Genomic DNA, 22,333 nt, shown 5'->3' with positions numbered 1-22,333 from the left:
CAGCAGGTGAGTGGAGGTTGAGCCGGGAGCCAGGAGTGACACAAACAACACAGACAGGGGGAAACAAACAAACACAAAGGAGACGGCTGGAGCAGTACAGCCACCACAGTGTTACCTAATGCAACTCCACACGTCTTACGGTGCCGTGTACCGGAGAGGAGAGAGAGCAGCAAAGGGGGGGAGAGAGATGTAATACGGTTTCCTGATAAAGCTGTGGAGAGTATGTGCTGCAGGGAGGTGGATGCACAACGCACCCATTAACGAAAGCTAGCTCCGGTCCTTTTCCCGTGAGGGAAACTGTGGACTCGATGTCCTGACAGGCTCGAGTTGGTGCACCGAATGGGAAATTCTTGACCGATACCGAAAATAGGAAAGGCCTAAAATTATTTATAGAAATATATATATATTTTACCAAGCTACCTGATTATGGAAAAAGACATGCTTATGGCAAAACTTAACTTAAATAATAATCACTATTATAGGTCCATAAAACATTTATTCAGCACTTTTGAATGCATACAGTACATTAATTCCAAGTCAAGTGCATTTTGTTTTCTCTGTAGGATAACTACAACAAAGTGCATTCAGAACAAAGCCAAGGTGCTTTAAAACTGCATAAACATCTAGGCCAGTTGGCCTACAACAAAATAGTGTAAATAAAGACTGTAACAGCCAGGCCTTCAACAACAACAAATGCACCTATAAGTGCATGCATACAAATGTGCAAACTGGATAAATCCACATGAATGTAACTATTTACAAATGAAATTACAATTGAATTTCAAGAATCTGTAAATAAGGCTGTCTGTCCTCGTAAGCAAAGTAGTAAACATTGTATAAAGATTAGGGCTGTCAGTCGATTAAAATATTTAATCGCGATTAATCGCATCATTGTCCATAGTTAATCGCAAATTAATCGCACATTTTTTATCTGTTCTAAATGTACCATAGAGGAATATTTTTCAAGTTTTTAATACTCTTATCGACATATGAGTGGACAAATATGCTTTATGCAAATGTTTATTATCATTTGAACAATGACAAATATTCTCATGAATATTAAATACAACAACCTCTGAACATTACAAATATTCACCTCAATTCAACCTGGAACCTCTCATACAATAATACAATACAAAGTGTGTGTGTGTTCGTTGGAGCTATGTGCAACTCAAGGCATATGCTCGAACCGGAGCTGCCTGGACGCTGCACGCACTATCCATGCTGAGTGTGCTGACTTTTCGTACTCTGTCCTACTGTCTGGCTTCCTGCATAAAGTCAAGTGCTCGGCGCAGTTGTCGGCGAAATGTCGCTCCTCTGTTTTCATTTAAACAGCTCCTTATATCCGTTAGCGCAGCTAGCTAGCACCAGATGCTAACAACAACAATACACCTAAGGTCTCGCTCGAGCCACACATACACACACCCTCCCGGTCCTTCCGATGGCCAGTCGGTGCCTGCCGGTGAGCGTGGAAGTGTGGTCTGCCGCAAGCAGGCAGCAGGAGCGGAGCTGTCAGCATCAGCTTGTAGATCAGGGGTGGGGAACCTTTTTCCTCTCAAGGGCCATTTCAATGTTTTCAACATCCTCCGAGGGCCATACAAATTATTGACCTCTGCTTAAAAATATTAAAATCACAGCCCACTCATTTCACCTTTCTTTCATGCTGTGCAAAGAAAAAGCAACCTCTTAATCCAGATATTTTACCATGACTCGTGCATGCATGCACATGCACGGTTGTGGCATGACCACCAAAACAGAATTTAGAAATTTAGTTTCCTATCCATGTGAACATGATTTAAGTGGGGGGGACCTAACCTGCAGGGTCCGGGGGCATGCTCCATCTCTCAACACCCATTATGAAACATAACTGTAAGCAGATTTTCTTTTTGGATATTTTACAAATCACTCCCCTTTCAAACTGATTCTTGTTTATTAATAACAACTTTTTTTTACTGTATTTTATACCTGTTCACTTTATTCTCTTGTTTTTGTATAACTATAATGATCATATAAAGATGTGCCTTTACCTCACTGGTTGTAGAAAAAGCTTCTTATATTCGTTAGCATAGCTAGCTAATCAGATGCTAATAACAACAAAGTTATTGACTGTATGATCAGTATGACAGATGAGCAGATCGCCACTGGGCTTTCAACTATAGACACAGCCACGCAAAAACTGCAGCATGTATACGGCTCCTTTTTATGGGTACTGCAATTTTTGGAAGTGCCGGAGCGGCGTTCTGGTGCTCTCCGTCAGAACTGCACCCCTGTCAGACGAGACATATACCACGTGATGACACGTTAGACTTGTGTTGTGTTCAAGGACCCTGACCTTGGCCAGGAAAAACAGACACTCACTTGTTTAATTATGTTGCGGTCTAGATTTCTTTAATTTTTTTCTTTTTTGCGTGTGTTTATAAATTACCTCGAGGGCCACACCAAATGGTCTCCGGGCCGGAGGTTCCCCACCCCTGTTGGAGATGGTATTTAAACTCGATGCGCTCTGAAACTACGGGGCGGCCGAGGAAAAAAATACACATGCGTTAATCGCGTTAAAATAATTAGTGGTGTTAATTTTTTGCGCGTTATTAACGCGTTAACTTGACAGCCCTAATAAAGTCAAAACTGGATACAAAATCCACAATCAATTACAAATGAAATTACAATTTCAAGAATCTGCAAATAAGGTGGTCTATCCTCATGAGCAATGTGAACAACATTGTATCATTTAGATACCGAAAGTACAATATATTGAACACTGTGCTGTCATTTCTCCCTAATGATAACCTGATATGGTGAATTATAACTCTCAATGAAAATTGTTCAGGAAAGTGGGTATAGAGTAGACATGTAGAACTAGATAAGCCAGCCTTGTCTACTTATTAAGGAAAAGTGGGAGGTTCTTTTTAATGAACAGTAGCTTCTCTGCTTTATCAGCCATAAGTCTGTTCCTCTTCTCATCAAGCACATGAGAGGCAGCGCTGAACAGTCTCTCGCTGTCAGTGCTTGTGCATGGAGCACTCAAATACTTGCGTGCCACCTTGGCACGTCCTGTACGACAGAAAACGTTTGATCATCCATGGCGATGCATTCCATTAACTTCTGAGTAATGCCCTTTGCCTTGGGACCATCACTGGGAAACTTTTTTACCTTTTCAAAAAGGTCCGCCACAGAAGGAGTCGGGGTGCTGGGAAGGACTTTTTTTTTCTGTGCGCTAGTGATTTGATCATACTCCGCATATTTGTCCGGGTGTTTTGATTTCAAGTGGTGGAGTAATCCCGAAGTGGTTAAAGTCTTTGCAGTTACACCCCCTCGAGAAATGGCAGCTGAACACGTTTTACAAATCGCAATCCGCGACTCTTTCTCTGATATTTTGAAATATCTCCAAGAGGGAGACATGTTGGCTGTGAGCCAGCCGCGAGCATGTTCGCACGCCGTGCTTGTCGCCGCGTTTTGATTACGTCATCACAACAACAACACCAACGTAACCCTGTTCTCTAACATTTGGTGATATTTGTTCGGTGCTAAAACCCTTTCGGCCGAAAGGGCCTTTATAACCATTTTCGGCTGATAATTTTCGGTGGCCGAATATTAGGTGCATCCCTAGTAAAATTACCGTAAAAATACCAGCTCACTAAATCACAACCGCTCAAACCAACTACAAACTACTACCGCGGATTGGGCAGAGAACGAGTCCGAGAAAGTTGCTCCCCCAAGTGACGTAATATGACGTTAAAAAAAGCAGTTTTTAGTAGCAGAGCTCAAAACGGCACCTTTTCCTCTGAATTCCTGCCCTTATGTCTTGTAAAACATATAAAATCCTGCATTAACATTTTTTATTGTAATTTTCAGGATAAATATAGTATACAAAATAACCTGCAAGTTGCTCTTTAAATGGAGTTCCAGTTTAGAGAACATGTGAATTGTAAATAAATACAGAGAAAACATAACAATTTGGAATGAACATTTTATTGGGGTCACAAAGGTCAAAAAAAGGATTAAGAAAAAACTATGGATGCTCACCGTGACATACGGAGGTTTCACGAAAGTTACATGGGAAATAAGCCCCTCCTACACCTCTATATAAACAACGTGTGGAAGCCCGTTCCGGCTAGTGATGGGAATTCCGATTCCCTTCGGGGACACGAATCTTTTGATTCAGTTCACTTGAAAGATTCGTTCACTGATTCGTTCACCGGTTCGCGAACGACATCTGGTGATTTGCACGTTCGCGAACGATTCGTCTTTGTACTTGGTGAGTCTTCACTACTGCCGAAGTCCGTACAAGAAGTTTGCTGGCGTAACATTTATGATATTAAAACACATTTTACACCTCACCTTGTTGCCCCATGAATTATGCTCTGGGAATAGGCTACATATTATTTAATGAATATAATTGGCCATTGTTAAATCTCTCATAAATGTGTGCCTGACTATACGATGTATTACAGCAGGCTAGCACGTTATACTTTCAAACCCATGCATGGACTATGTGCTTAAATCCAAAAGCATTAAACTCCATTTGGGCGAGTTCAAAGTGAATACAAAAATATATCCTCTACATCGGTGACGATTTATTCATATTCTATAGTATGTACCCATCTATGTTTACCTTTAGCTAGCGGCTAAGCTAGTGGGACGCTACGGAGCCCAGATATCCGCCCTCTGAAGCTTTTAGGGCCGACAGGGAGAGGAGAATGTCCCGCTAACGCGGTGTGTGTGTTTCACATGAGCGGGACGCTATGGAGCTCAGGTAACCGCCATCTGAAGCTTTTAGGGAGGAGAATACAACGCTGTGTGTATTTATTGCTAAGCTAGCGGCTATGCTAGCTGGACGCTACGGAGCCCAGCTATCCGCCCTCTGAAGCTTTTAGTGCCGACAGGGGGAGGAGAATGTCCCGCTAACGCTGTGTGTGTTTTTCACATTAGCGGGACGCTATGGAGCTCAGGTATCCACCATCTGAAGCTTTTAGGGCCGACAGGGGGAGGAGAATACAAAGATGTGTGTATTTATCGCTAAGCTAGCTGGACGCTACGGTTCAGGTATCCGTCCTCTTTATTGCGGACAGGTTGAGGAGGATGTCCCGTGTGTGTGTGTGTGTGTGTGTGTGTGTGTGTGTGTGTGTGTGTGTGTGTGTGTGTGTGTGTGTGTGTGTGTGTGTGTGTGTGTGTGTGTGTGTGTGTGTGTGTGTGTGTGTGTGTGTGTGTGTGTGTGTGTGTGTGTGTGTGTGTCGGAGCTCAGGCTCTGATTACAGTAGCTACACTGTAGGAAACAGTTCTGAACTGTTTCCGCCAGTTCTTTAAGTTCGTCGTTCGCGAACAGCGAACGAATCGTTTTGTGGGAGGAATCAGTTCATCTCGTTCACTTCAAAGATTCGTTCAAAAAGAACGAATCGCGAACGACCCATCACTAGTTCCGTCTTACTCTGTCCTGATGCAGCGCAGCGAATGCATCTCTCTTGCTCACGTGTATAGCTGCATATCCTCCTGAATGCTGATCCTCACACGCACAGCTATATGTTCCGATAATGCACAATGCTTGGATTTGATCACCTTTCAGGGCTATCCTGGGGTGAGAAGGTCAGAGGATCTCCAGATTCAAGTGGTTTATTTGTGGACATGTGTACTCCGAGGCCATGGGGTCCCCTTTTAATTGTTGTGTTTTATTTTTGCAAAAACACTCATATCACACTTTGACCTTTCCGACCTTTCAGCCCTTTATGGGTGGCAACCAATTAAGGCTTTCGCCAAGATGTAGTTCTTCCAAAATCACAACACGCAACCTCCGAGACGTCATAAACGGGTTGCAGGTGTTTCTGGGTCGCTACCATGCTCCTGGAAGAAGTTGGCTTTGGGGATGAGCTGGGAGCCTGAAACTCTGGCACTGTGGAAAATAGGCTCCATTTTTGTCAAAGCAAAATCCACATAATTTCAAGCTATTTAGCTAACATGGGAGGTTGTCCATTTCAAATACTTAAGAATGGGATTACCCTTACTTTTCGCCACCATTCATTTTCAATTCCAAGTGTACATGTTCCCCCAGAGCATACGGAGCACGCAGAGACCCGAAAACAGTGTAGGTTCGCTCGTCGTCGAGTGCCGACTAACATATTTAAACGTCAGCACCGCAGGCCCTCCAGAACAAAAGTGTTGCATAAACGCACTAAAATCTAAGAGTCTTCTAAGACTTGACGTCTGCAAGAGGATTCTGAAGTTTGATATTGAGCACATTTGTTTTAAATTTGGCCTAGCGCAACCAAAGTTCGGTCGATCAAACTGGACGTCAGAGAGAGTCTCTACACAGAATCTGAGGACCCTATCCGCTCGGGGACCAAAACCGCGGCCGAAAGATATGCGATCCAGCAAAATGTCCTGCAATAACTCTGCTTATATGGCCTCTTGAGCTTCCAAATTGCAGGTAGTCTTTTCACACCACACGAGGAGCGGGTGTACTCAAATGGAGGTCTCTGGGTGGTCAGGAACTAGAACCACAGCAACAAAAAGAAATGTGCTTTATTTAGAATGGGCGGTGTATTCGAAGTGGTCAGACTGTATTCGAAGTGTCCTCCCACGGTGTGGAAGGTCGTGAGTTTGAGTCCCGCATGGGACAACCAACACAGTTTCCAAAATGTCTCCTCTCTATTTCTAAGTGTTTATATCACATACAACATCCTCACGTGTATACATAAAAAAGAAATTGTAAGTAAATATTGTAAATGTGTCACAGACTAGTTAAATATGTCTTATGTTATTTAACATTGAACGGTGTTGTGGCGCAGCATGATAACTACCGCCCTTTGGTGCGGAAGGTTGCATCGGACACTGATTTATTTTAGCCATTTCTTATTGATGAGGATGTTTTATACGAAAACACTTTTAGTGTGCATTTGAATATCCAGAAAAAAGGCTCAATTTTTCTAATATTATTTTTGAACATTAAACATCTAAATTCTTATATATATAAAGATAGAATCAAAAATATAATTAACTTGGCATTTCAACCTTTTAACTTTCAAGACTCCCCATCGAGAGCCTGGCCTATTTTCTATATATTTAGGGTTAGCAATACCAAATAAAATGTGTGTTAGGAAAATATAAAGGACAAAGTATTACATTCAAAACATATATTTATTAACATTTAAATAACACTCTAATTAAACATGGAACACATTAATGTAACATCCTAATATAGAAATATAAAAACAAACGGGAACACCCGTTAACTTTTAAATAACACTAATAATAGAACACATTAATTTAATATCCGAATATACAAATATAAAAACACTTCAATTATTTTTGGGTCTCAGTCTTCTCTTTTATGGGTGTGAGACAGGCCATTTGGCCTTCCCGTTCACATTTTGTTTAAGGGCACAAAGGCCACATGACAGGGCACAAAGGCTGTTTGGTTAAATTACGCTGGTCAATCAACATGACTGAAAAGTGTAGCACTAACGTCAACACCAGTCGTTTTACAAACGGCTGAATAGCAATAGTGTTTCTTAAACGTATACGTTAAGTTCAGCCATAAACCACATAAGTCAGTCAGGGGTAGACAGTAAGGGTAACATTGGATTGTCACTGGCCCCACCATTGTAACCACTGGCCCGGAGCATTCGTCCACCAAAACAAAAATCGACTAATAATGAAGAAAATGAACACATGTGTTGCAATAGTAATTTATGCACTAACTACATTACTACTTGTACTACAACATTTTAATCATCAGTTCTTCCTCATTTTCCTCAATTGTTCATATTTGGTTTATTAAAATAATGATATTGTGGTCATTGTTAAAAAATGTCTGCTATTATTATTTGTATAATGCACTTTCTGCCTTCCTGTCATTAGGAGTTAGACATGTAATGGCTATATGTAATTGATTTGATTAGAACCTTCATTATCCTAAACTGGTGGGACATTTCCCCAATACCTTTATATTTTCTACTCTTCACTTACTTGTCAGCATAGGTCGGCATTGATGTACAAAGCCGACAGAAGACCTTGTTTATACTGGCATCATATTGAGAGGTGCAGTGACGCGTCCTGAAACCAGGAAGTAAGCTGCTGGTTCCCTCCACAAAAAGCAATGGAATTTCTCCACAGGGTTTTGGAAAATAGCTGGAAATAAGGTCTGTGGAAAACAAACCTGTTTGATAAATGCACGTTTTGTTCAGCCGGATAATCTCCACATGTCTACCCTACTTTTATAATTTTCTAATCGATAGATTATAAAAGTGTTTTAGGACGCGGCACTGCAGCCAACTCCCTGTCACTCCTTTAACTCCTCCGGTGACTTTCTTTTATTTGAAGATTGTTTTTTGCACGGCGCTTGGCCGGTTACCGCTCGTATTAAAAACATTTTGGCGAATGGTTAGGTGGCGCGATAGTCTGTAGTGAAGAAGGAGCGCCCTCCCGCTCACGGGAGCCTGCTCGCGCTGTGCTCCAGCAAACAGCGGTTTGCTTTTCCCCCCCAACAACGACAACCGACTCACGAAACGCTATGTTGTAGCGTTGATAAACGAAACAATTTAACTAAATTGCTAGTCAAAATACCAATACCACAGGACATTTTTACTTTTAAAATTTTGACAGGGGCACAAAGGCCACTTTGGCCGTGAATTGCATTTTTTTTAACAGGGCATCACGGCCAAAGTGCGGGGCAACGACGGCCATGGCCGTCGTGAAATTCCCACCCTGGTGTGAGACCCACAGAACAGGGTGAGACATGGCTGACTCCAGCAGCCTCCTCTCCCTTTGCTTCCTCCTCTCCCTCTGCTTCCTCCCCCTCCGCTTCCTCCTCCTCCTCCTCCTTATCCTCCTCTCCTTCCTTCTCTCCTCCTCTTAAACTCCGCCCGGAACTCCTCGTCTTGGCTGGAGGACGAGCCTGACGAGCTGTACTGGACAACAGTGTTGTCCTCCTCACTGGTGGTCTCCTCCTCGCTGCTGCCAACTCCACCTCCAGATTGTGATGGGGGACACGCCAGGCATGGTTGCGTAGAAGCGGTCAGCCGTAGAGGTGTCGTGGCACATGAAATCCGTCACCTTCTTACGGCTGGCCGCATCCTGTGTTTTTTGGCCTGGAAAACATGAAGAAAATGGCAGTGGATTTAGTCAGTTTTTATTTTACCATGCAAGTCTCCGCGAAACACTATTCTTTAGTAAACTTTCATAGTCTGAGAGGGCCGTCCGGCATATGGGGACTTCCATCCCCGCATGCAAAAATACCCAGTAAACACGGAGATACGATGATATAAAGTTAATACATTTCAAAAGTATGAAAAATGGAAGCACATATTTGAATATCTTCGCCGTATTTGATCATTTTACGAAACGGAAAATACTGGAAACTGTAGATCCTGCTCAACAGGATGTATGTGTATTTCTGTCGAAAGTACTGGCTTGAAACTATATGCCAGTCTTTGTTTCATGCAAAAATACCCAATAAACACGGACATACGATGATATAAAGTTAATACAGATATATTTCAGAAGTATGAATAATGAAAGCTAGGGGTGTAACGGTTCACAGAAGTCACGGTTCGGTTCGTACCTCGGTTTGGGGGTCACGGTTCGGTACGGGTTCGGTACAACAAGAAAAAGCAAAAAAAAAGTCCCAAATGCATAATTCCAGGTTATTCCAGTAGTGCAAGTTTCAGTTTAAAAATAAGGAACTCTGACATTTTGAATAATTAACTGTATTAAACAGTTAAAAACAAACCACAAACAGTACCACACACACTCAGATGGCCATATTATCTATAATGGCTGATGTCAAACAAAAAAGTTTCATCAAGCTGTAAAACTAAAAAGAATGTCTTGAAAATATTACATCATAAATAATAAGCCAAAAGCATCAGTTATTTATTTTGGTCTCACTGCTTTCATGTCTATTGGCTTCTTAAAAGCAGCGGGGATCAGCTGTTGTCTTTTGCCGGGCTCCGGTGATTGGCAAATCTGGGTGATGCCTTCTGATATGATTTAGCATGTTTGGCGTGTGTTCCCATTAGCATACCACACCGCTATCGAACAACGCCGACACACCGTCCTCGTCCGATCCACCACTCGCACACTTCATCGTTATTGTAGTCCACAGGGAACCCGAAATGTTCCCACACAGCTGATTTAAAAGAAGCAGGTGGGTTCTAGCTCCTGTGTGTTATCTGAAATCGCCATACTAACTTTTCTTCTTCTTGTATTTTGTTCGTTTTCTTCTTGTTGTTCTTCATTTGTTGTTTAAGGGCGGCTGGCAAACAGCTTTTAGGCGCAATACCGCCCCCTGGATTATATATAATGTAGAGGATACTGCCCTGAATGACAGACTTTTTTCCCACTCGTAAAAAAAAGGTGTATTCGTCGTGTGACTGCATGTGCCGAACCGTGACGGTACGGGACGAATACGGATACCGTTACACCCCTAATGGAAGCACATATTTTGGTAACACTTTACGGTAAGGGTACATGAATTCATGCATGAATTAATTCATGTAGTACTCATGTAGTACTTCATGAACTATCAGTAATGTACAGGTATTAATGGTATCTCATGCATGACTTAATGCAGGAACAATACCTTAAGTAATGCATCAACTAAGGTATCTCAATCATCATGACTTCTGAGTTATTAATGATGTTCATGTCTTCTTCATATAGATCTGCAGTTTAAGTGTCAGGCCAAAAAACGGACCAGTCACAGCAATTCAAAGTGTTGTAATCATGAGTAACTAAGCATGACTTTGTCATTACTTCATCATGTTTGTGCCCCTTCAAATAAAGTGGTGACCTGGTCGGTCGGTCGGTCATAGCAGTGCATGTATTCTGTTGAATTCAAAGTGTTGTAATCATGAGTAACTAAGCATGACTTTGTCATTACTTCATCATGTTTGTGCCCCTTCAACTAAAGTGGTGACCTGGTCGGTCGGTCATAGCAGTGCATGTATTCTGTTGAATTCAAAGTGTTGTAATCATGAGTAACTAAGCATGACTTTGTCATTACTTCATCATGTTTGTGCCCCTTCAAATAAAGTGGTGACCTGGTCGGTCGGTCATAGCAGTGCATGTATTCTGTTGAATTCAAAGTGTTGTAATCATGAGTAACTAAGCATGACTTTGTCATTACTTCATCATGTTTGTGCCCCTTCAAATAAAGTGGTGACCTGGTCGGTCGGTCATAGCAGTGCATGTATTCTGTTGAATTCAAAGTGTTGTAATCATGAGTAACTAAGCATGAATTTGTCATTACTTCATCATGTTTGTGCCCCTTCAAATAAAGTGGTGACCTGTTCCATCGTTTACACTGATAGATAACATGATTAATGGTGGTATGCAATAGAATGTATGAAGCAATTCATGGGGTGGGTTCAAGGTCACTGAATTTACACAAAATGTACTGCAGATTTTACGATTTTGTTTATTCACCAAAAAATACTTTTATTTTGTAAAACAGAATATTAATTGAGTGCCACAGGGAGAGATGGGTGACACCAGAATCACTGGAGTGGGCTGTTATGCACCGGCAGGCCTGCCAAGCACAATTAGCACCATGTGACACAGAACAACAACAGTTTAACCCATCTAGGAATATGGAGTTTCATAACACAGAGCTCCGGTTCAAACAAGGAGTTGGGCACTTAAGCATGAATTCTGTGAATGTCAAGTAAGGATCCATTGTCCTTATGTTGGAGGATTGCTGAAGCTGTAGGCTCCTGCTCGCAAAACATCCATCTTCTTCATCTGAAGTCAGTGAGCTCTTGGTGGTTCAATCAGGGAAACATGACCTGAATGTCCTTCAGTAAACGGCCGAGAGGTCCTTCCTTATGCCTGTTTCCAAGCCAGTAAGTCCACTCTATAACTGCAAGATGTTCTTTCAAAAGTTTCTCAGTTCGGTTTCCCCTAAGCCGCCAAATTATTGATTTGTATGTTAACCATGCCCTCTCTATATGCTGAGTGTGAGCTCCAGTAACAGGATCAACAAACCACTTTGAATGGTTCACAGTGAAGTGTGAATAGCCCAAATTGGTGAGAGCACCCCTATACGCCCCCCACTCATCACTAATCATTACTGTCCCAGGGCGCACATGCTTCACCACCAACGGAAGTAGATGTTTGCGGGACCTCCTCTTCACCAGCTTCAATATAGGTCTTCGAACTTTTCCTTTTACTCCAAGCATTCCAAAAACCCACTTTCTGCGCCTCCAGGTGTTGGCTATTCTCCCACGACCATACTGTAAATACAAAAAGTCTCATTAAAACTTCACCATTAAAATGTCTGTTTTAGTTATACAGCTTGTTGTCATGAGTATACTATTTTTATTTATCACTAATTTGGCGATGGAAAAGTATCACTTGCCTTTGAAATTTTGTTTTTTTTATACCAGGCAAGGATGAAAATCTTATTTTTTCCGTCATTGCCTCTCCATTTTGTCTGTAATGGTAATATAGTTTACTTTACTAACAATTGATTCATATTCCTTAGCTTCTTACCTTTAAAGTGAGACCAGATATATGCATATCATCCTTATGGTTGAGGAGCTATTCCTGATTCATTTTGGGTGCTTTTTCCAAGGGATAGGGTTAAAAAGTAGGACTTTAAGCCTCACAAGCACTACTACAAACACCTGCTAGCTTGAACCAACATGTAGAATTATAAGTTTCAGTTTGGGTGAAATACTACTGTTCCAAGATGACAGATTTTCATGGCATACTATACTATGCCTTTCTCATAAAATGTATGGAATAATATACTATGACTTTTTAATGACATACCAGATACTTTAGCCTTAATTTTTAGCCGAACTGTCTACCTTTCGTTTATGGCGAAAGTTGCTCTCGTCAATGACAACAATCTCCCTTTCATCTCCTAGGCGTTGTCCAGTCCCTTTTTTGTGTCGCCTCATTGCATGTCTGCAGACTTTTCTTGCACAGGATGCCATCTTTGAGAGAGTTGTTGAGCTTTTCGCTATGCCATCTGTCTTCATATCAACCTGCCTCATTCGCAAGCCTTGTGAAAACCTGACAAGGAAGACAATTTACCTTTTTATTAAATGTTTCGTGTAATCACAACATAGGAATTATACAGACTAAAAAAAATGCAGTGGTTGGTTACCACCTTCACTCATTAAATAAACAGAAAGCACTATAGGGGTTCTTGTGCACCCTCCACTCACTGCTATCACATCTTAGAGCCATAAAGCCTTCTAAATGCAGTCATGATACAGACTTTTTAATATTGGATTGCAGTACAATCCCAGTAAAATCTATGATGGTATGGCTGATCTGAATGTATGATCTGGATTACCTGTAGAAGAATTTCATCCATGAAATTAAACTGCATCTTGAGTTCTCAAAGATAGATCCAGTTCTGATTGTTTTGGTTGTTTTTCTTCCCCTGTGGCTCTTATGTCGGCATACCCTGGACCAAAAATAATACAGTTAAATACTATATACAGTAGCCTATATGTAGTTTGGCTATTGTGTAAACAAGTGTTCACAATTATAATGTGTCCAATAGCCTAAGTGTTTCAACTTTTGCATACTTTATTGTGTTATAGTTTTCCTTTAAAATTTGTAAAATTTTCTTTTTTTTGGCCATCAATCTATAATCATTGTGTGGCTGCTAAGCAAAAAAATATGTAATCGATTTCAAATACTTTATGAAATCTGAACTGACTGCATGTCAAAAATGTGCCTGAACTCATCAGTTAATTATACGCATGGACTTGTGTGGGGATGTGTGGATGCCATTAGTAAGAACGTTGCCTACTGGACTTTCAAAACCATGTAACCAGTGGCGGCTGGTGGAAAATATTTTTGGTGGGGCTGTTGATATAGTGAGTAAAACAAAAACATTTTGAGAGAAATGACCCCTTAAATTAGGACTTCTGGTGATGTAATGGCGCGTTTCCAGTGCAGCACGGAGCTCGCTTTAATGCTGCGTTCAGACCGGACGCAATGCGAATATTCGCTTCGTTCTAAACGCTCCTATCGCATCGCTCTAGTCGTTCGAGTTTCACCGCGGCTGCCAGCTGTGTTTACTCGCATCATTCAAACAAGAGCTACAACAACATGAACATATTTTACCATGATTAAATTGTAATACACGTTTCTAAATGATGCCGACGTAACAACATACTGATACCGGTTAGTAAAAACCATGAATTAATGCTTTGACAAGTCTGCAGGCGAAAAACCCTTTTTAAAATGCGTGTTTTCTGAATGGAGCTTGGCTAAGCTAACGTTATATATGCACCGACCGTCCACACTCACAACAACGGACTATACAGACATAAATAAACAAGCGACTGTATTCTCCATGACAGACAGTCTGTGGTTTGTACTTGTTTAACTTTTGTCTAGTTTCTGAACAGATCGTATCTGTCCCCGGCTGTTTGAAGAGCAAGCATGGGAAACAAAAGACAGCATTTACCTGTTTGTATCCAGCTAGCCATGCCTTTCTGGTGTACCAGCTACGTGAGAAGCCTCGTTGATACGTTTTGTCTTTTTCACAAGCTTGCTGCGATATATACAAATCGGGTTGGTCCGGTCCAAGGTCTTTAAGCAACAGTTTATCTCCCAAACTTCTCCTTTCGAAAGGCTTGGAGATTAGCTCTTGAACGGAATTGGGCGGGGACCGAGGTCCGGCGACTCCACCTGCACACGAAGCCATTCTCATCCAACTACTGCGTCACCTTGGTCACTCACGAGTCTAAAAAACAACTCTCGTCAACGCACGTAAGCAACGTGGGCGCCTTCGTGACCAAAATATTTGACGGCGCTGATTGGCTGAAATTATGTTTCGGCGGCACAGTTTACTATTGAGACTTTTGCAACGTGCTGGTTGCTGCTGTTTGGCTCGGGGGCTCCTTGCACGGCGCCCGGTAATGATAATCTAATGCCACGGGCAAGGCCAGGCAGAAAACATGTGACTTATCAGTAACTTTAGACATCGTAACACAATTTTAAACGATATTTTATTGTAGATTATACATTTTACTGATACCAATTGTATGATATTTACCTTGTTCGTTAAAAAACAAAAAAATATATATATATTTTTTTTATTTAATATTTTTTGTTGTATGTGGGAAGAGGTGGGGCGGCGCCCCTAGCGCCCCTATGGGCCGTCCGCCACTGCATGTAACCATGGAGAATGTTCAATAACCTTTTGTAATGATCGGGCTTTATGCATAGCTACGATGCATATGTTACCACTAGGCGGCAGTATAACATCCATTGACATAGAAGGGAAAGCACTGTTAGTATATATATAGAGGCAAAGTCCCTCTCATTCCGGGGGAGCTCCATGGGACCTTATTTCGGAAAAGTTATGCATTGAAGTCAATGGAGAGAGAAAGATTATCTTTCGATCCTGTTTGAATTGTGCCACGAATTACACATATGATGTTTGTCAATCTTAAAAAATCATTTCCATGTCAAAACTGTTGAAATATAAGACTATGAAAAATACGCAACTAGAAAGACTACAAATCCCTTAATCGCGTAAGTGATGTCACAATTGTTTTCCTCCACTACGAGATAGCTAACATCAGCACCATATATATATATATAATCTATCTATATGGTGCTAGCTAAGATAACTTTAACAAGATGCCTGTGTGCTTAGTACCAGGTTGTTATCATACGAGCAATGGGTCTTGCTCGTTCTTTCGCTTCCCGTCTGATGAAAGGACCAGGGGCCTGTACTACGAAGCTGGTTCAACCTAACCTGGATATGTTTGAGTTAGCCGGTTGGCCTAATCCAAATCATACGCGCTCTCGCTAAACGGTACTACGACGCGGGTTATCAAGTGGATCGCTCAAGCCAGCCGTGTCCTATCTAGTTAGGTGCGCGTTCACATGAAAGGAGTGGTATTTGGAGCATTCGACCAATCACAAACATGGAGAAGCATACTGACAGCGCAGCGTCATAGGCTACTTCCTGAATGAAAAGTCAACTATAAACATATAGTTCTTATATGAAGAAGTTCAACTTTAAACATCCATGACTTAAACACTTTATCCAGGATCAAAGCCACATAGCTGCACCTGCAAGGTGAATACAGCTGGTAAAAGAAAAAGTGTTTGAATGCATACTGTACATTAACAGGTTTATGATATCACTGCCCCGTCTAAAACACGAGTGGATCTGATTTTAATTACATTTGACTCGAATGTTTCGTCAACTAAATGTGTTGCTTAAAATAATACTTCTGCATACAGTATGTGACACTGTGAGTGTTGTGACACTGTGAGTGTTGCACGGCCAGATACGGCTCAGCTGACTCAGATAAGGAAATATATGATACATTATGAAGTGATATGCCGCGGACTGTACTTAATGTTACTCTGATCCGGTTACTTATCGCTAATGTCATAATAGTCAGATTGCTCTGAAGATGGGAGGTGATATTCTATTAATGTTCACGTTCACACAGTCGGTGATTTTTGCCGGCCGTCTTTCCTGCAACGGCAGCTTTTCTGTATTTCCTTTCTCCTGTAATATGACTTGATCGCTTTAAACTCCGCACACTGAGCTCTGATTGGTCAGCAGGCGGTGTTTTCACTGAGTTGAGCTCTTAGCCTGCAACCGACCAGGTTAGCCGCTAAGCATAAGTTACCATGGAGATCTAGCCTGCTAAAAAGAGAACCAGCTTCGTAGGACCGGAAAGCCGGAGTTTTCCCTGAATTTAGCCGGCTAAGCGAAAATCCTGCTTCGTAGTATACCCCCCAGGACTGGCTGGATCAAGTTAGCTACCTAGCTAGCACATTAGTTAGCATTACAGCCTTGTCATTTTTATTAGCCTTAACATGAAGTAACATGTTAAACAGTAAGAGTAGTAGGCATATTTCGTGAACCCTTTGAAGAGTACCGTCACCGGTGTGATAATTCTATAATACACAATTTAAAACATAATGCGAGGTGGTTGCTATGCAACAACAATAACAGCTAGCGAACATATTAGACAGACAGCATTCTCGTCGTTTAGGTGTTTTTTTCTTTTTCTGGAGATAGGCACTTCTCAATCCACTCCTCCATAGTTAGGCCATCCCGGAGGTCGAAGTTAACCTTCAATGTTTCCATCTTAAGCTTTGTTAGTTATTTATTTTCGTAACGGACGTAACTGTTGTAGCTTTTCTCAGACGCGGAGGGATACTGACTTGTGAAAAGTAACTACAATTATACCCGGGATATACGCTCATTATCACGGCTAGAAACATCAGATTGCTTGATTTAACTTCTCCCTTTTATAAATATATACTAACTGTGCTTTCGCCCCCCCCCCCAAAAAAGTGAAGTACATGTTTTTTTTTTTATAAATATGTTTATTGATTTTCAGTTTACAAAAAATCACAGAAGTACATGTTATGTTATAAAGCCGTGGAGGGGGGGAGTTTATAAACCAAATAGTAACCGCCCTTACGGGACGCTCTAATAAGTAAAGCCAACGCACCCGCAAGGACACCTGGCCTCCTATTATCCAAGCGCGCACAGAAGAAATCTGAGAGCAGACATTTCACGAGCGCACAGAAACAGCCTGAGGGCCTAGGGCTCTGAGTGCGAGGAGAAGGTTTTCAGCTGGAACACAGGAAATCTGTCCAAGCAGCAATATATCTGAGTGCAAGAGTACCCCCAGAATGCTTGACGCACAGACACATTTCCCCAAATATGTGGCGGAAAATGTAAGGCGGGGCCTCTCATATGACGCACACCTGCACACTTGCTAGCCTGTTCCACTCTTTTTTTTCTGAATGCCAGGAAGTATTCTTGACTCGCTTCTGAAGCAAGATGCTCGGCAGAAATGTGCTACGAAGCAATTCGCAACTCGCGATTGAGAAACACCCAGTAACTCGCAGAGACTAGCTTCTTTAATTCAACCCTTCACATTGAAACAGAAACTGAATAGGCAGATTTAGAAGGATTTATTTATTTGGAAATGTTATTTTGACTACAATTAAATCAAGTTATTTTGGTACATTTTGGTAATGAAAAATATAACAAGAAAAATATATATATTTGTAATGTCTTTAAATATTATTTTGTAAAATATCTTACCCCTGACGGCTCGCCGCTGGTTAATACCATAGGTTAATACATACCATCTATAGACATCTGTTGAGTTGTGTTTCTTCTTCAGCTTCATTGCGTTTTGACATAATCTGCATCTTTTTTTTTTCTTCAGAAGGTTTTTTTTCTGTAGCCATTTAATTAACTTGGCTGTCCTCCTTTTAGTTGGCTTTCCTTCAGTTAAAGACACGATTTTACTTGCCAGGCTCATGGTTTGCTGGTCTGTTGTTGAAGCTCTGCAAGTATCAGTAACGTAAAGCCCGCGATGTCAGGGTCATGCAGATAGGATGACCTTTTGGGAGCGCTTTTTTTTGTTTCCTCCTCCTACGCAGTGACTTGAAGGCATCATGCTTCCTAACAAAAACATCATTAAGGTTCTTAATGATATACAACTATTTGGAGCGCCCTGTTATCTGACAGTGGTATCATCCTGGGATACCACATTGGAAATCCAGGTTCCACCAGAACTCCACTTTGACATGTACCACGGAACAAAAAAAACGTCCACGTTCTGCCGATTGCACCAGACACCGAGGAGGACAGTGGGAAGGAGGAGGAGGCCCATGCGCAACCCGCGAACACACGTGGAGGCAAGACCGGAGAAAGCAGCATGGAATCGTTAGCTCTGCGAAGAGGCAAGAGGAAGTGTTTAGAGGCCCAGTATGACACAGAAGAAATTGTTGGTATGTAGAACATTTTAATATTGACAATTTGGCGACTTACATGTACATTCCTACCACAAAAAATCGATAAATAACATAACGTTAGCAAGTACAAGCTAGCTATCTTAACAGCGTGGCTAGCTTTAAGTAAATGAATGCTAATGGTTAACGTGGTTCTGTTAAAGGCTAATGTTAGCTATAAAAGGTTATTGTCATGTCTTTGTAATGCCTGGTAGCCATCAATTACGTAAGGGATAATGTGCAGCGAGGTGGTCATTATGGGGAAAAAACACCCGACCCGAAGCCTGCTTATTACATGTGGCCATGTAATAAGCAGGCTGTCCCGCTTATTACATGTGGCCATGTAATGAGGAGGCTGTCCCGCTTATTACATGTGGCCATGTAATGAGGAGGCTGTCCCGCTTATTACATGGCCACATTCTCAACAAAGTAACGACACGACTCCCAATAATTATTTAAATGCTTTTATGGATTTAGAAAATGTTTTTATCGATTTTAAAAATAGTAGTCTATTATTGATGAATGCATCCGCTAAGAGAACATAGTCCGTTGTTACTGTTTGAACTAGGTAGCAGTGGCAGGAACTGCTTCGATAGCGTTTTTGCGGAGCTTTTTGATTACAGATTTGAAAACATCGTTGCTTTAAAAGTAGCACAATTCATTATGTCAAACCTTGGAAAGTATCTAGATATCCCTGCCCTAATGCCAAAGTAACTTGCAACTGAATATGTTTTGATGTCTATGTCTGGATCGTTGCGTAAAAAGGATGGTTTCTGCCCTGTTACTTCTTCGCTGTTTTCTTGTCACAGTTTGAAAAGTGGAACAAACTGTATACAATTCAATTGAACCGACTTCTTTCTGCAGATGTGAGCGTCCTTAACACAATAGTATGAAGCTGCAGCGTCGGAGGCTGCACCCGCACTCCCAGGACACTAGACCCTAGTTGTTTTTGCAACATCGCCACCTAGCGGATTGGATGACCGCAAAAGTAGACACTGTAATGCAAAAGTAACACACTTTTAATTTAGTTACACGTGTTTTTATTATTATTATATTTATTTTATATAAGGAGAAGGCGTGGGGTTAAATGTGTAATATAATAGTAAAATATTTAGTTTATCAATTTGATACCGCTTATGTAACTTTCTACAGTATCATAATACTTATTGTATTACACGTTTGAAATGAATCAAATTAAATGTGTCTTTAAAGAGGTGCTAGATTACTGAAAAACAACTGTAAGTGTGTTTATGCACCAGGCTGCAAAAGATAAACATGCAATTTCAATCTGCTGTTGTCGATTAGCCGAGGGCTTCTGTCGGGGTCACAGCGATGGCTTCTGTCGGGGGTACTGCATCGGCTGAAACTAAAGTAGAAAAACCCAATACCAGTCATACATATGTGTTTAATACTGTTAGAAGCTATCATAAGCTAACATATGTTTGTTTGTATTGCCTTAAGACTATCATAGTTAATGTAAGCTAATCACACTTCATTTCAAGACACCAGAATTGTTATTAATATTAAACAAATAAAACTTTAAAAACAGTTCACATTACTCACACTCTCTGCGTTGCCGTTCATATTCATGTCTCCTGCTCGCTAGGTGGCGAACTAGGGTCTAGGGTCCTGTGAGTGCGCGTCTGGGAGTGCAGCCTCCGACGCTGCAGCTTCATGCTACTCCCTTAACAACGGTCAATAAGTCCTTGAGAGCGGTCTGTCTGTTCTGGATTAACAACGTGTCACGTTGAATTGACCAATCAGAATCAAGTATTCAACTAAGCCATGTAATAAATAGCATTATTACATGGTTGAGTTGAATACTTGATTTGAAATGTAATTATATCTTAGATGTTATAACTTTCACATACATTTGGTTTAATTTCAGCCTTCAGTGACTCTGAACATGGGAATCATGACTATCCTACTCCCACTCATTACAAATAATAAAATATATGTGATATTGATAGTGACTTATTCTTGTGCTTTGTCTTGTCTAATCTTCCACCCAGGCCTGTCTGTGCAACAGCCTCAACAAGACAACAGGAAGTCGCAGAAAAAACCTGCTAAGGCCAAGACGCCTGTAAAAGGTATCCTACATTGCTCCTACAGTGTTGTTTACAAATTTGACATAACATTAATACTTTACCTTTGAATCTAACAATACATTGTCTCTAATATTACTACACAGACCCCTCTGTGCATCAGCCTCCACACAACCGGGCAAATACATCGCCATGGGCTGAAAAGGCCCGTTTTTGGTTGCCTTTCCACTTGGCCTAGTACCGGCTAGTGAGTCCTAATTCACAGTTTTTCTGGCTACATAAAATCGTGGTTCTAGGGCCAGGAACAACCAGGCTGAGTCGGGCTGAGTATGCTAAACTAGAGAGAATAGCTGGCAAGGGGGCTACAACAAGATGAACATATTTGACCGTGATTTAATTGTAGTACAAGTTTCAAAATGATGCCGAAGTAACAACATACTGATACCGATTATTAAAAACCATGAATTAATGCTTGACAAGTCTGCAGACATACTGCAGGCAAAAAAACTTAATGGAGATTGGCTAAGCTGTGAGGCCCTGTAGTGGAAATGCGCCATTAGTAGGCAGTAATGTCTGGCTTTTAATTGAAAATGTATTTTTCTTCTTATCCTTCTTACAGACACGATGTCAACCATATTTTGCCCGATGTGTCGAAATCCCTTGAAGGCCTTAAACAGGCACTTAAAGGTCTGTCATGGTGTTGCCAACCACAGAGAAAGGTCCATCCTCCTTCTCCTCGCCAAGGGAGAACATCCGCAGCGTTTCTTGCCACCTTAGCAGGTGTGGATACACCCAAGACTCGCTTCGATCGCCACCTGAAAGTCTGCCACACAGAACTCTCCCCTCAGGAGATGGAGGAGGCGAAAAACAAAGCTAGGAGGAAGCAGGCCGTGAAGATGCTCGGGGAACTCCGGAGAACCAACCCCGTCCCACCAATGAGGACAACTTTTGATGAGGACGAGGATGATGCTTTTGAGTTTATCCTCAAGCCCTCTCACCACAGGTGATATATATATATATATAATTGTGTGTTTTGTCACTGTCTTTAACTCCTGTATTGACACCTTCTGCTGCCTTAAGAAAACTATTCTCCAATTTGGTATGAATAAAGTACATCTTTGCATTTAATTGTAGGTTGAGTGCGACCTGGCCGACTGCAGGCAGTGGCGGTTGGAGGCACGGTCCCTCTGGCTGGAGCGGGACAACCTTGTCACGGAGGTGGGCTCCCTGCGCCGCAGCTGCTACACAAGAGGCCAATGCTGGCAGTGGCCTCTTGTGAAGCAGCTGAGGATGTACACTTAGCCCTGGAGGAGATACAGGTCAGTTTATGTTAGACCTGTCTGCCTGTCTGTATATGCTGGATTGTTATGAATGTTTTCTCTATGTGATCCTCCACAAAGATGCCTAAGAGGAGAGAGGAGGAGGAGGCGGCGATGGAGATGGAGAATAGAGATGGCAAATCCGGATCATTTTATGGACTCGGAGTCTTCTGAGTCAATCATTGAAGAGATCCGGATCATACGAGTAATTTGAGTCATATG

The 22,333-nt window shown here is 41.6% G+C and overlaps 1 protein-coding gene across 1 annotated transcript; it reads right to left on the bottom strand.

Moving 5' to 3' along the window:
- Positions 1–11,762: 11,762 nt before the first annotated feature.
- Positions 11,763–18,140, bottom strand: LOC139435341 (uncharacterized). Its single transcript, XM_071205881.1, has 4 exons — positions 18,097–18,140; positions 13,298–13,411; positions 12,804–13,011; positions 11,763–12,224 (listed from the first exon to the last, which is right to left on the bottom strand). Exons 1-4 carry the CDS (start codon positions 18,138–18,140, stop codon positions 11,763–11,765), a joined length of 828 nt encoding a protein of 275 aa, XP_071061982.1.
- Positions 18,141–22,333: the final 4,193 nt, after the last annotated feature.

Source organism: Pseudochaenichthys georgianus, chromosome 2, assembly GCF_902827115.2.
Source record: "Pseudochaenichthys georgianus chromosome 2, fPseGeo1.2, whole genome shotgun sequence".
NCBI classification, from domain to species: Eukaryota; Metazoa; Chordata; class Actinopteri; order Perciformes; family Channichthyidae; genus Pseudochaenichthys; species Pseudochaenichthys georgianus.
The sequence above is the reverse complement of the archived record's forward strand: the minus strand, read 5'-3'. Positions and strand labels throughout refer to the sequence as shown.